Source organism: Oncorhynchus tshawytscha, linkage group LG20, assembly GCF_018296145.1.
Source record: "Oncorhynchus tshawytscha isolate Ot180627B linkage group LG20, Otsh_v2.0, whole genome shotgun sequence".
Classification (NCBI taxonomy): domain Eukaryota; kingdom Metazoa; phylum Chordata; class Actinopteri; order Salmoniformes; family Salmonidae; genus Oncorhynchus; species Oncorhynchus tshawytscha.
The window spans coordinates 16854283-16868166 of record NC_056448.1 but is presented as its reverse complement, the minus strand read 5'-3'; the positions used below and the strand labels follow the sequence as shown (position 1 = coordinate 16868166).

General features: G+C 46.2%; 2 protein-coding genes across 9 annotated transcripts in view; one reads left to right on the top strand and one right to left on the bottom strand.

Moving 5' to 3' along the window:
- Positions 1-13884, top strand: part of LOC112219368 (guanine nucleotide exchange factor VAV2) — a 1336992-nt gene that overhangs the window by 746866 nt on the left and 576242 nt on the right. The gene's annotated exons all lie outside the window — the stretch shown is intronic.
- LOC112226300 (serine/threonine-protein kinase N1) overlaps positions 1-13884 on the bottom strand; it is a 41680-nt gene that overhangs the window by 1602 nt on the left and 26194 nt on the right. For all 4 annotated transcript variants that reach the window (XM_024390695.2, XM_024390696.2, XM_024390693.2 and 1 more), the window contains exons 2-21: positions 13044-13165; positions 12743-12924; positions 12449-12591; positions 12097-12217; positions 9666-9811; positions 9300-9513; positions 8658-8849; positions 8416-8525; positions 8117-8260; positions 5289-5364; positions 4542-4674; positions 4337-4424; positions 3407-3492; positions 3006-3078; positions 2816-2907; positions 2200-2376; positions 1855-1917; positions 1665-1741; positions 1259-1401; positions 65-172 (exon numbers count right to left, since the gene is read on the bottom strand). In XM_024390695.2, coding sequence (XP_024246463.2) covers positions 65-172; positions 1259-1401; positions 1665-1741; positions 1855-1917; positions 2200-2376; positions 2816-2907; positions 3006-3078; positions 3407-3492; positions 4337-4424; positions 4542-4674; positions 5289-5364; positions 8117-8260; positions 8416-8525; positions 8658-8849; positions 9300-9513; positions 9666-9811; positions 12097-12217; positions 12449-12591; positions 12743-12924; positions 13044-13165 — 2490 coding nt within the window. The remainder of the gene's footprint in view (positions 1-64; positions 173-1258; positions 1402-1664; positions 1742-1854; positions 1918-2199; positions 2377-2815; positions 2908-3005; positions 3079-3406; positions 3493-4336; positions 4425-4541; positions 4675-5288; positions 5365-8116; positions 8261-8415; positions 8526-8657; positions 8850-9299; positions 9514-9665; positions 9812-12096; positions 12218-12448; positions 12592-12742; positions 12925-13043; positions 13166-13884) is intronic.

The window sequence follows — 13884 nt, the reverse complement described above, 5'->3', positions numbered from 1 at the left end:
CAATGTGATTCTCTCTTGCTCCATTGGTGATTGGTGGGATGTGAATGTTGGGGGAGGAGCTTACCCGTCTCATGATGCCGATGGCCTCTGTGGAGAGGAAGCGAGGGTAGCGCACCTCGTCATTCACTATGCTGTCAAACACCTCCTCTTCATCATCACCTGGGAATGGAGACTGACACACACATGGACCACACTGTCACGCTCGCAGCCACTCATTTAACCTATTATGGCACCCCAGTGATGTGGCCAGGGAATGCCACTGTTTGGTGTGTAAAGCCACACTCCACAACCAGCATTTTTAGGCTGCAGTGCCAAGCCCCACACCTAAAGCCACTCAGCCTCGTTAGGCTGCAATACACCTGGGGCATATAAGGTGCAAGTTCAGTTCAGCATGAGAAGAGGAGCTACTGGCTGAATGCTGCAGGCTGAGCATTACAGACATTTGGGAAAAGCTCCTGGCTGGATGCCGAAGGCTGGGCTCTATAGACATTTGTTTGAAGCACATGGACATTGTGAAGCTGGTAAGCTGGGTAGCAGCCCAGCTAGTTTTAAGTTCAGTGTAACTAAGTTCAGTTAAGCCCTGTGTGGGAGAGTGTTTTCAGTTACAGTTTGAGAACTATCTTTGTGACCCTTTTATCTTGAATAAATATGCTGCCTTGGCTTAAGTTGTGCCTCTTTGTGTTGGACTAATGTCATTATTACTCATCATTGCCATCCAACCAGCCACGCCTAGTGAGTTGTTACACTATATTAATTTATGTAACATATGGCTCAAACACACATCACTTTATGTAATATAGACTAAAGTGCTGTATTACCATAACGGCTTAAAGTATAAATTACTCATTAAAGGGATTCTCCGGTACTTTTGTGTACTTTTTAGCCAGTAGTTCTGAAAGTGGGCCCCTGAAATATCCTCTCTCTCGCTCTGCTGTCGGTGCGTCATGTGCATATTGCTAGCTGTCACTCATATGGCGAGGGGCTGAAGCTCATTGGTTGAACTCGAATTGCTAGGGGGCTGGACCGCTTGAGGGAAAATGGTGCAGCACAGCTTCGTGCCTAATTGAGGTAAGACAGTAATTCTCCAAATTAATGATGTATGAACTACACATTGACACATCCAGCCCAAAGCGGGAGGTTTAAAAAATACTTTAGTAGTCGCCAAAGTTCCAGAGCATATCTAAATAATAAGGCTAGATATGTATGGAGTCATATTTATATAATTCTCTGAAGAGGTTTTTAGAGTCAAGTCTCTTACCTCTCCCACCAGCATCTCATACACCAGTACTCCCAGGCCCCACCAGTCCACTGCCCTGGTGTAGGAGGTGTCTGTCAGAACCTCTGGAGCCAGGAACTCAGGAGTACCACAGAACGTACTGGTCCTGTCCCCATAGCCCATACCTGGGGAAGTAGAGAGAGATCAGGAATGAGACGAAGGGAAGAAAAGAGAAGCAGTGAGAGAGAGGTTGTTGTGAGAGAAAAACGGAGAGAGGAAGGAGAGCGAGAGAAACACAAACTGAGTCACAAATATATAAAAACATGAGCTCATTAGCAAAAAGAGGCCTCAATAAAAAAGACTCAAAAGTACTCCAAACTACAACCGCTATGACCTTGCATCCTTACAGAGCTCTGGAGACATGATGAATAAGTTATAGAGAACATACCCTCTTTGCAGAGCCCGAAGTCTGCGATCTTCACATAGCCCTGTGTATCCAGCAACAAGTTATCGAGTTTAAGGTCCCTGAGGAGGAGGGATGAAGACTAATTCAAAATTGATGGGTACTCTGAGGATGAAGGGGTAGGAGGATGAGAGGGTCATGTGTTCTGTGTTTCATGTCTACCCAGAGTACTCACCGGTACACAATCTTATGGTCATGAAGAAACTGCAGGCCCAAAACCACACAGGCTGCGTAGAACCTGCAGGACAGACAGACAGACACGCGCACACACAAATAGTCAAGACACACACACACACACACACACACACACACACACACACACACACACACACACACACACACACACACACACACACACACACGACAGTAACAGCAGACCGTGGATGGATATGAGTACGCATACAGTGTACAACCATATGAACACAAATATACATATCTCAAAGCATGTCTGCTCCTCCCCCATGTTCCGTTACACATTCAGTAGAACACAGAAAACACAGAAATACACAGCAGTACCCACACGGCTCGGGGCTCTGTAAAGACGTCTGCGTGGATGTGCATCATGAGGTCACCCCCAGCCGTGTACTCCATGACGAAGCACACGTGTTCTGGGGTCTGGAAACAGGCAAACAGGTTGACCAGGAAGGGATGGTGGGAGCTGTTCACCGTCTCAAAAATACGCTTCTCGCACATCAGACTGAGGAGAGGGAGAGAGGAGAGGGAGAGAGGAGAGAGAGAGAGAGGAGAGAGAGAGAGAGGAGAGGGAGAGAGAGAGGGAGAGGGGAGAGAGGAGAGAGAGAGAGAGGGGAGAGAGGAGAGAGAGAGAGGAGAGGGAGAGAGAGGAGAGGGAGAGAGGAGAGGGAGAGAGGAGAGAATGATAGACGACAACAGGAAAGAGAGACAACTGTCTAATGTCAAGTACAGTATGTAAACACACAGTTAACTTGTACAGTGTATATTTTCGCCATGGTTTGTTGCTGATCAGTTTTGTGTTGACAATTTTGTGGCACACTGTATATAAAACTAGACAAGTCATTTCACCATGATGGAGGTCATATATATTGTCAGACAGAGGCCTGATATAGATGGCCTGTGTTCTGTCTTGGCCTGTGTTGCATTCTAGTGTAGATCCATACCTGTCCACTTCGTCCCGCGCCACAATGTCTCCCTTCTTCAGGGCTTTGATAGCGTACACACTGCCTGTCCTCTTGTACTCCGACAACAACACCTGGAAAACACCAGTGGTTCATGTGAATCTCGACCCGAATCCTCTGGATGGAGAACTTCCAAACAAAGGGAGGATATTTCAAATGTGAGGACACATACTTTGCCAAAGTGTCCCCTGCCAAGCACAGCGATCAGCTTGAAGTCCTGCAGACACAGAGGGCCTTTGCTCTGTCTAATACCAGGACACAAAGAAAATAATAATGATCACAATCACTGAAATAGCCTTTACTTTACCATGTTGAGGGTCATCTGCTAGCTGAAGAAACAGGATGCAGTATTATCTGGTGTTTTGTGTCTACCTAGCACTTCTATAGAGAGCATGTTGCTGTGATATATGTCTCTGTGGCTACAGTAACGTGTTATGGGGGAGGTCAGGTCATGTGGCCATATTGTGAGTGGGCGTGTTTCTCCAGCATCATGCTGTGGGGGCCATATTGTGAGAGGATGTACTCAGGTGTGAGTGTGAGGACACACTGTGCCAACTCTGCATGGTGCTGTACCTGCGCAAGGAACTCGTGGATAGGGTTCTGGTTGGCCGCCCTTGGACGAGGTCTGGAGGGGACAAGGGCTCGATCACAGGCTGTTCCTGAATGTAAGAGAAAAAGAGAGACAGAGATAGAAAGAGGAGAGAGGGATAGATAGAGAGAATGAGGAAGAAGGTGAGAGAGGGAGAAGGAAAAATAGACAGACAGGGCAACAGTAATTCTGTCCCTCATCATTATTAGTATCCAGTTTCCTACTGGCTGGCTGGCTGGCTGCTCAATCCCCTCTCCTCTCTTCCTCGTTCCCTCGTTACTGTTAATTAGTTCTCTAAAAACACCAGAGTAACTAATCCAGTAATCCCTCAGCCCCACTGACCATACCATCTGTTATCAAGGCCCTCCCTTCCTCCGCATCTCTCTCCCTCTCCCTCCCTCTGTCCCTCTCCCTCCCTCACTCCCTCTGTCCCTCTCCTTCCCTCAGTCCCTCTCTCTCTGTCCTCTCGTGCCAATCATGTTTTACACACTGGGAATCTAACACAGATTGGGCTTTGATCTAATTAAAGCTCCCTCGATCCAATTTGGTCTAATTAGTGTGGATTTCTCCCTTTCCCCTCTTATTGTTACCTCTCTCCTCTCCTTCCTCCCAGGCCCTGCTCTGTCTCGCTCCAGATTCATCCTAGTCTAATAGTCCAATATGACTGAACCACTGTTTTCTAGTCAAAGGCTTTCTGGAGGGAATGGCCAAAGGGAATGTGATACTACAGAGATGGCTATCAGATGATTATCACTCCATCGCCGCACCCTCCCTCCCTCTATCCTCCCATCCCTCCCTCCCTCCCTCCATCCTCCCATCCCTCCCTCATCCTCCCATCCCTCCCTCCAATCTCTCCCTCCCCCATCCTCCCATCCCTCATCCCTCTCTTCATCCCTCCCTTCTCTTCTTCTCACCAGGTGGGGTGTGTCAACAACGTCTCTCCTGATCTCAGGTCTCGGAGGAGAGTCGCTCTCCAGAGTCAGCTTCTCCACTGAGATCTCCCTACGACACACACAGAAACACCAGTCAACAGTTTCCCATGTACAGTATATGTTGTGCTTGCTGTCTGAAGCATTAAAGAGGTATGAGAAAGGCTATCTGTGTGTGTATGTACAGTACCCAGAATGTGAGCGTGAGTGTGTGTGGGGGGTGTAGCTGGGAACGTTGTTTCCAGTAGGGATGGCATTCCTCAGTAGGCGGACCCAGGTGGCGATGTCAACATTCATCTGACGAGCACGCAGGAACGCTTTACCTGCAACATATCCAACACACACATGGCAGTAACCGCAACACACACACAACACAACATAAATACAAGGCAATAAGATATACTGATAAACACAAATCCCCCTGAAATGCAATCTATCCTGTTCACGCAGCAAATTTTAACATGGTTTACTCAATCCATTAGGATTGTTCAGATTGCACCGAAGAAGCTTCAACCCTGACACACTCAAGTTGTCATACTCCAAAGCAATAAAACCACCTCAACCCACCAGATGAACCCACAGCACTGCTAATTCCAACACTAGATGGCAATACAGAGCACAGAGAGGTACAAAGTGGGTTCTGGGTGGAGGTTGCATGTAGTCACATATCTAGGACCCCCCCCCAATCCTAATGTGACCCATTAGGGGTGAAACACTAAACTGACTGTAGATCAGTGTCTAGGGGGCAACTCCATGCTACTCAGTGGGGAAGCAGTGGGGCGTCAGTGAGATGAAGCAGGTGTGAGCCCTATAGGGATGCTGGGATACATGGAGCCAGGCTTGGCAGCTGCTGACAACATACAGAACAAAATGAGGCTGTATCTAAGACGTTACACATACTAACACAACACACTGTTCTGAGAAAAACCTATCTTACCATGCTGTTTGGAGAAAACCTTCTTTTGTCTCTGCAGTCTTGGGCCTCTCTCTATGACTGGGTTGAAGAACATTACCTGAAATACACACATATCAGTGGAGACTCAGAGGAGAAAGGGGAGGACCATCCTCCTCAGTGAATTTCATAAAAATAGTGAAACATCTAAAAAAGTTATCCTTTTTTGAGAAAACTATACAAAATATATTCACGTAACCACATAATTGATTAAAACACACTGCTTTGCAATGAAGGTCTACAGTAGCTTCAGCAGCACTCTTTAGGGTACCACCATCGTCTAGCTGGTAGTTGACTTCAATACAAAACCTAGGAGGCTCATTGTTCTAACCCCATTCCATAGATTTACACAGTAACTATGACAACATCCGGAGGACGTCCTCCAACCTATCCGAGCTCTTGCAGCATGAACTGCAAGATAATTAATCTAGAAAAGCATAAACTACAGCTAGCTAGCACTGCAGTGCTTCAATTTTTTTAACAAATACATTTCTTAAAAAATGAAGAAGCTACCTAGCAGAGATATTTCATATATTTTTCACTTTCACTTACTTAGCTAGTGAATGCAGCTAGCTAGTTTAGCCTACTTAAACACCCGGCAGACACCAAACAGAGAGGGACACTATGTTCGCTAGCTGGATATGGCGAACCAACACTGGAACTCTTCCAAGTCAAGGTAAGCTTTTGGTGTTATTCATTTACTACCACCTGTGGCCACCGGTGTAACTGCTAAACTGCTTGCTGACTATACTGTACTACATGATTGTAGTGGGTTTACTAACACGTTAGTTTTAGTAGCTATGTTGACTCTGACGTTAGTTAATAATGGTGACAATGATGTAGGGTGTGTGTGGCGGTTATGATAAGAAGGTTTGGCTTAGAAAGATTTTTTCGCCTGGTCACAGACAGCTGATGTGTTTGTTGTGCACTGAAGTCCACAAGCGAAGGGAAAGGGTGAGAGGAGGAGAGCATGTGGATGCGAGAAGGAATTATAGCTACAACAATCAAAGTATTCATACTGTTTATATGTGGCTGCTATGAAAGTGACCTGTGTTTGCGTGTGATCAGGGGTGCATTCATTCCGCCGATTCTGTTGAAAAGCATTCTTAGACGGAACAAAATGGGGATAAACATATTTGAATTTGTCCAATAGAAACTCGTTTGCAACTGTTGAACTAATGATTACACCCTAGATCAGCTAGATGCTGGTAAGAGTGTGCAAAGCGGTATTGAATGTGTCACTGTCTGTCACCTTGATTACTTAAATGTATCTTGACCTGTGCACCTACATTGTAAACTTTCATTCATAGGCTAGGTTGTAGAAATCTTATGATGGATATAAGGAAAATTTGAGAATCATGTAGTAGCCAAAACCTATCGATGTTACATTGAGCTGGGTGAATGGAATATGAATGACAGTCCTCCAATATGCTGTAATTGAAATAAGGCCATGCTCATAAAAAAAAATGTGCGTCCTCCCTCATCTTAAATAGCACTGACCGCCAATGACACATACAGTACCAGTCAGAAGTTTGGACACACCTACTCATATGTTCTACATTGTAGAATAATAGTGAAGACATCAAAACTATGAAATAACACATATGGAATCATAGTAGTAACCAAAAAAGTGTTAAACAAATCTAAATATATTTTAGATTTTAGATTCTTCAAAGTAGCCACCTTTGCCTTGAGGACAGCTTTGCACACTCTTGGCATTCTCTCAACCAGCTTCATCTGGAATGCTTTTCCAACAGTCTTGAAGGAGTTCTCACACATGCTGAGCACTTGTTGGCTGCTTTTCTTCACTCTGCGGTCCGACTCATCCCAAACCATCTCAATAGGGCTGAGGTCGGGGGATTTGTGGAGGCCATGTCATCTGATGCAGCACTCCATCACACTCTTCTTGGTAAAATAGCCCTTACACAGCCTGGAGGTGTGTGGGTCATTGTCCTGTTGAAAAACAAATGATAGTCCCACTAAGCCCAAACCAGATGGGATGGCGTATCGCTACAGATTGCTTGGTAGCCATACTGGTTAAGTGTGCTTTGAATTATAAATAGATCACTGACAGTGTCACCAGCAAAGCACCACCACACCATAAAACCTCCTTCATGCTTTACGGTGGGAAATACACAAGATCATCCGTTCACCAACACGACTCTCACAAAGACACGGAGGTTGGAACTATTTGGCCTCCAGACCAAAGAACAAATTTCTACCGGTCTAAATGTCCATTGCTCGTGTTTCTTGGCCCAAGCAAGTCTCTTCTTCTTATTGGTGTCCTTTAGTAGTGGTTTCTTTGCAGCAATTCAACCATGAAGGCCTGATTCACACAGTCTACTCTGAACAGTTGATGTTGAGATGTGTCTGTTACTTGAACTCTGTGAAGCATTTATTTAGGCTGCAATTTCTGAGGCTGGTAACTCTAATGAACGTATCCTCTGCAGTAGAGGTAACTCTGGGTCTTCCTTTCCTGTGGCGGTCCTCATGAGAGCCAGTCTCATCATAGCGCTTGATGTTGATTTGTTTAACCCTTTTTTGGTTACTACATGATTCCATATGTGTTATTTAATAGATTTGATGTCTTCATTATTATTCTACAATGTAGAAAATAGTAAAAATAAAGAAATACCCTTGAATGAGTAGGTGTGTCCAAACTTTTGACTGGTACTGTATAGTATAGTTATGTATTGAGGAGGGATGTATGTGTTGGTGTGTGTGTGTGCATGTTCACATGTCTCTGTCTGTGTATGCGTGCATGTGTGTATGTGTGTGCATACACGTGTGTATTCAGGGCAGGGTGTGTGTACCTCTGCCAGCAGCAGGCCCTGAGGCTCTAGCTCCAGCTGAACTTTGTGTCTCTGGTTGTCCAGGAAGTCCTCCAGCTTCAGGTACTTGAGAGCACACAGGGAGCGGTAGTCCCTCCAGTACACTGCTATCTCCATCTCCCTGGACTGGGCCGAAACACAGGTCAACACACAAACTGTTTCAACCACAGGTGCACATATACTTCTTTTCACCTTCTCTCACTCACTCACTCACTCACTCACTCACTCACGTGAACATGCACACACACACTCTCTCGTGTTAGTGTAATGTAGTATCTTACTCTTTCCAGTTCTACAGTGAAGGTCTGGTCCCAGGCCTGCTCTCCCACTGTCTTCCAGCACGTCTGTCCCACCACTGTGTTCTCCAGCTTCAACACCGCACTCACCTCCGCTGTTCAACACAATACCATAACACATGTTTAGAAACTCACTACACAACAGAAATGGACAGATATGTGAACCCCCCCACACACACACACACACACACACACACACACACACACACACACACACACACACTTACAGGAGAGTTCGTCGGTCTTGCCGGGGATCCTGAGGCTCATGCTGCTGGTGCTGCGGCTGTAGAGACCACTGAGTTTGAAGGAGCGTCCGTCCCCTGGGATGTAGCAAGGCAAGACCACTGGGGTTCCTCTACTGCGCCCCGGGACCACCTCCAACACTCCTACACAGCCCAGCAGACGCACCTGTAGGGTACCTAGGAGAGAGAGAGAGAGCGAGAGAGAGTTGATATGAGATGTTTGAGTAGAAGTGAGAGTATCATACCGGGTTCAAAGGGTTTATAACTTCAGCCACTGGATATGGGAGAGATATTCAACTGAATCCATGAGTTTCTGATGCATTAGAGCCTTCAGTTAGGTATAGACAGAGAGGTAGTGAGAGACTATAGAGAGGCTGTAAGAGTTAGTGATAGGGTATAGAGAGGATGTAAGAGACAGTTATAGGGTATAGAGAGACTGTAAGAGACAGTTATTGGGTATAGAGAAGCTGTAAGAGTCGGTGATAGGGTATAGAGGGGCTGTAAGAGTCAGTGATTGGGTAAAGAGAGGCTGTAAGAGACAGTTACAGGGTATAGAGAGGCTGTAAGAGACAGTTATCGAGTATAGAGAGGCTCTAAGAGTCAGTGATAGACTATGAGTGTATGTACCAGTGAGTGGGGAGGGCTTGCAGAGGGTGCTGTACTGGTTGTGTACATAGGGGGTTCCGTGTCTGGAGCTGAAGGCTGAGGAGGATGCCAGCACCAGCTCTTCCTTGATGAGGCAGGCCTTGGGGTGGTCATCCGTCAGCTCCAGCAAACGCTGCTCCAGAGAGCCTCTCAGCAGGTCACAGCGCTGTGAAGACTCACTCAGACCACACTGGGCCTGGGAGGAGAGAGGGGTTACAATGGTGTGTGTGTGCATTTAAATGTGCCCTAAATGGTGTGTGTGTTTTTGTGTGTGTTTGTGTGTATGTGTGCATTAAATGTGCGTTCATGTGTGAGATCCAGACAGTAGTCTTGTGTGCGAACTCTGACCTCTGACATGGCCTTCTTGTCCTGGACCTTCCCTACTCCCAGCAGCCTCAGCATGTTCTTGGCTCCCTCAGCCATGGCGTGCTCCACACGGTAATGATGCCACAGCTCCTCCACACGCAGCTCCACCCCACACGTGTCTGGCTTACCTGGGGAGAGCGATAACAAACCATTTACTGACATTTTGTTATGTTACAGCCTTATTCTAAAATGGATTCAATTTATTTTCCCCTCATCAATCTACACATAATACACCATAATGACAAAGCAAGAGCAGGTTTTAAGACATTTTTGCAAATGTAAAAAAATGAATAATAATTCAACATGACATTTACATAAGTATTCAGACTCAGTACTTTGTTGAAGCACTTTTGGCAGTGATTACAGCCTTTTGTCTTCTTGGGTATGACGCTACAAGCTTGGCACACCTGGATTTGGAAAGTTTCTCCCATTCTCTGCAGATCCTTTCAAGCTCTGTTTGGATGGGGAGCGTCGCTGCACAGCTATTTTCAGGTCTCTCCAGAATATGTTCGATCGGGTTCAAGTCCGGGCTCTGGCTGGTCCACTCAAAGTCATTCAGAGACGTGTCCCGAAGCCACTCCTGCATTGTCTTGGCTGTGTGCTTGGGGTTGTTGTCCTGTTGGAAGGTGAAACCTTCGCCCAAGTCTGAGGTCCTGTGTGCTCTGGAGCAGGCTTTCATCAAGGATCTCTCTGTACTTTGTTCCATTCCTCTTTCCCTCGATCCTGACTAGTCTCCCAGTCCCTGTCATTGAAAAACATCCCCACAGTATGATACTGCCACCGCCATGCTTCCCCATAGGGATGGTGACAGGTTTCCTCCAGATGTGACGCTTGGCATTCAGGCCAAATGTTCAATCTTGGTTTCATCAGACTAGAGAATCTTGTTTCTCATGGTCTGAGAGTCCTTTAGGTGCCTTTTGGCAAACTCCAAGCATTTTGTCATGTGCCTTTTACTGAGGAGGGGCTTCGGTCTGGCCACTCTACCATAGAGGCCTGATTGGTGGAGTGCTGCAGAGATGGTAGTCCTTCTGGAAGGTTCTCCCATCTCCAAATTGAAACTCTGGAGCTCTGTCAGAGTGACCATCGGGATCTTGGTCATGTCCCTGACAAAGGCCCTTCTCCCCTGATTTCTCAGTTTGGCTGGGTGCCAGCTCTAGAAATAATCTTGGTGGTTCCAAACTTCTTCCATTTTAGAATGACGGAGGCCACTGTGTTCTTAGGAACCTTCAATGCTGCAGAAATGTTTTGGTACCCTTCCCCAGATCTGTGCCTCGACACAATCCTGTCTCGGAGCTCTACGGACAATTCCTTCGACCTCATGGCTTGGTTTCTGCTCTGACATGTACTGTCAACTGTGGGCCATATATAGACAGGTTTGTGCCTTTCCAAATCATGTCCAATCAATTAAATTTACCACGGTGGACTCCAATCAAGTTGTAGAAACATCTCAAGGATGATCAATGGAAACAGGATGCACCTGAGCTCAATTTGGAGTCTCATAGCAAAGGGTCTGAATACGTAAATAAGGTATTTCGGTTTTTTATTTGTAATAAATTTGTTTACGTCTTGTCATTATGGGATATTGTGTAGATCGATGAGACATTTTTAAAAATCAATTTCAGAATAAGGCTATAACATAACAACATTTGGAAAAAGTAATGGGGTCTGAATACTTTCCGAATGCACTGTATACAGTTATCTTTCATAATATGATGAAGTAATCTGTACTGAAAATCAAAATCAAGATAATGTGAGGTTTTGATGGATTTGTGTGCGTCTGTGTGTGTCCTCAGTTAGGGATGGTTCATGACTTATGAGGCTAAATGCCCTGCAGCTCTGATCTATTCTTAAACCAACGGAGGGAGGAAGGTAGAGAGAGGAAGGTAGGCAGAGGGAAATAGACACAGCAATTCATATAAAGATATGGGCCTAAATCTGCCTCTTTACTTCCTGTGCTTTTCCCATCTTCTCACTCTCTTTCTCGTTCTCTCTCCCCTCTTTCCATATCTTACTATTTGTTTCCTTATCTTTCTCTCTCTCCCCTTTTCCCTCTGTCTCTAACCTCGGGTAAATGAAGCATGACTTTTTGCTGTTGGGCAACATCACGGGGATGCAGGAACATCATTAAGGCCTTAACCTGCGCTCTGTGTGGAAGTGAGCCCGGGTGTGTGTGTGAGTGTGATTGTATGGAGTGGAGTAGGTTATAATAATGTCCACTCTGCACTTCTGAGGAGGGCATTGATCTGTTACCCACACTTCATAAAACATTTAACGATAGATGTACAGATTAGAGAGACAGACAAAGGGGGGTGAAGAGACAGACAGACAGTCAGTCAGACAGACAGACAGACAAGCAGGCAGGCAAGTAGGCAGGCAGGCAGGCAGAGACCGAGACAGACAGACTGATATTTACCCTGGATATCTTCAGTCTGCTCAGTGGCCTGCATGGCCTTGCGGATCTGCATGCGGATGATGTCAATCTTGGTCTTGCTGTCCTGCAGCATCTGCTGGGCCGTCTGATGCATCTTCTTGTCCTATAAGCGACACCGTACAGTCAGGAGAGTAAAATAGCAGACAGCTCACAAATACACACCCCTGACTAACCCTCACTACTCAGAGAAGAATCAGGCTGGGAGAAGATCTGACTAGAGACATGAACTCAGAAGAGTGAGAAAGAGAGATTGTGGAGGGGCTGGTTGTATTGTACATAGGCTACAGTAGATGCATATATTAGAGGGGTTAGGTGGTCCAGTCAGGTCCAGTACCTTGGTGACTCCATTGGCATAAATCGGGATCATGTTTTCTGCTCCCTGTTTGCACTTGAGCTCGATGTTGAGTTGGCGCTCCAGAGCCGTGATCCGGTCCTGATTGGCCGAGCGGCTGCGCGCCCCGGGAGACTTGGGGGCATCTGAGGGTCAAAGGTCATGGTTTTAACTGACAGTTATTATAATCATTAACAATGGCCAACATGTTTCTACATTACAACTTTTGGTTGAATCCATCCAATGGTATAAGGCTATACACCATTCGCTTCATAGTTCCATCCCCGTCAGTGATACCTGTGTTGTTGTCGTCCCCTCCTTTGACCACAATGTAAGCGTCCAGCTCCTGTAACTTAGAGTGCAGGCTGTCCAGTCTGCGGTTGGAGCTGCGAAGCTGGCTGTCCACCTGCTGGGCATTCTTCTTGTCTGTGGTGGCTCTCCTCAGGTTATCTGCTCCTTCCTTGATCTTCAGCTCCTTCCTGATCCAGTCAAATCACAGGGACTTTTCATAAGTTTGTAGCATCACACAATGAGTAGTTAATCAATACATCATAGAAATGATTGAATAGTAAATGAGTAATTAAGTAGTAATGATAACCTGATCTCCCGGCGGATGTGGTCCCTCGCTCCGTCCAGCCGCTGCTGAATGCTGGAGTCAGAGAAGTCTGAGCTCTGGTCCAGACCCAGCTGCTCCAGCAGTGACAGCCCACCTGGGTCACTCTGACAGGGGGACAGGAAGAGGAGAGGGGAGAGAGAATGGATAATAGATTAGCATCGGTCAAATACATTGCGACATGTATTGTGCCAAGATGATACTGGGGTGATAGCAGAGAGACAATAAACAAAGGGCTGCCGTATTTCCATTTCGATGCAAAACCACTCTCAGGGAAAAGGGCCTAATTAGGGGTTTTGGAGGAGTGGAGGTGCAGGGGACTAGGTTGTGTTCACCTTTGACATCAGATGTCTCATACACAGCCCTGTAGGTCAGAAGGTTTAACTGAGCAGCACTAAACTGGCAGCAAATATTAGGAGAGAGAGGAGCATTTATCTGTACAGGGAAAAGAGAGAGAGAGAGACCAGACCTTCACTGTAGAACTGGAAAGAGTAAGATACTACATTACACTAACACAAGCGAGAGAGAGAGAGAGAGAGAGAGAGAGAGAGAGAGAAGAGAGAGAGAAAGAGAGAGAGAGAAAGAGAGAGAGAGAGAGAGAGAAAAAAAGGGTGAGAGAGAGAGAGAGAGAGAGAGAAAGAGCAGGCTAATGTGTTTCCAATGGGTCCCAGAGGCAGGTGCCCAAACCAAAGAGCCCAACCTTTCAGCTCATCCTGTGTGACTGCAGCGCAGCAAAGAGTAAAAGTACTGTAGATCCATGGCTAGAGTAGATATAACAGAGGCCAAGACAGCAACAGAAAGGGACAGACGGAGTCAGGGACTTTTA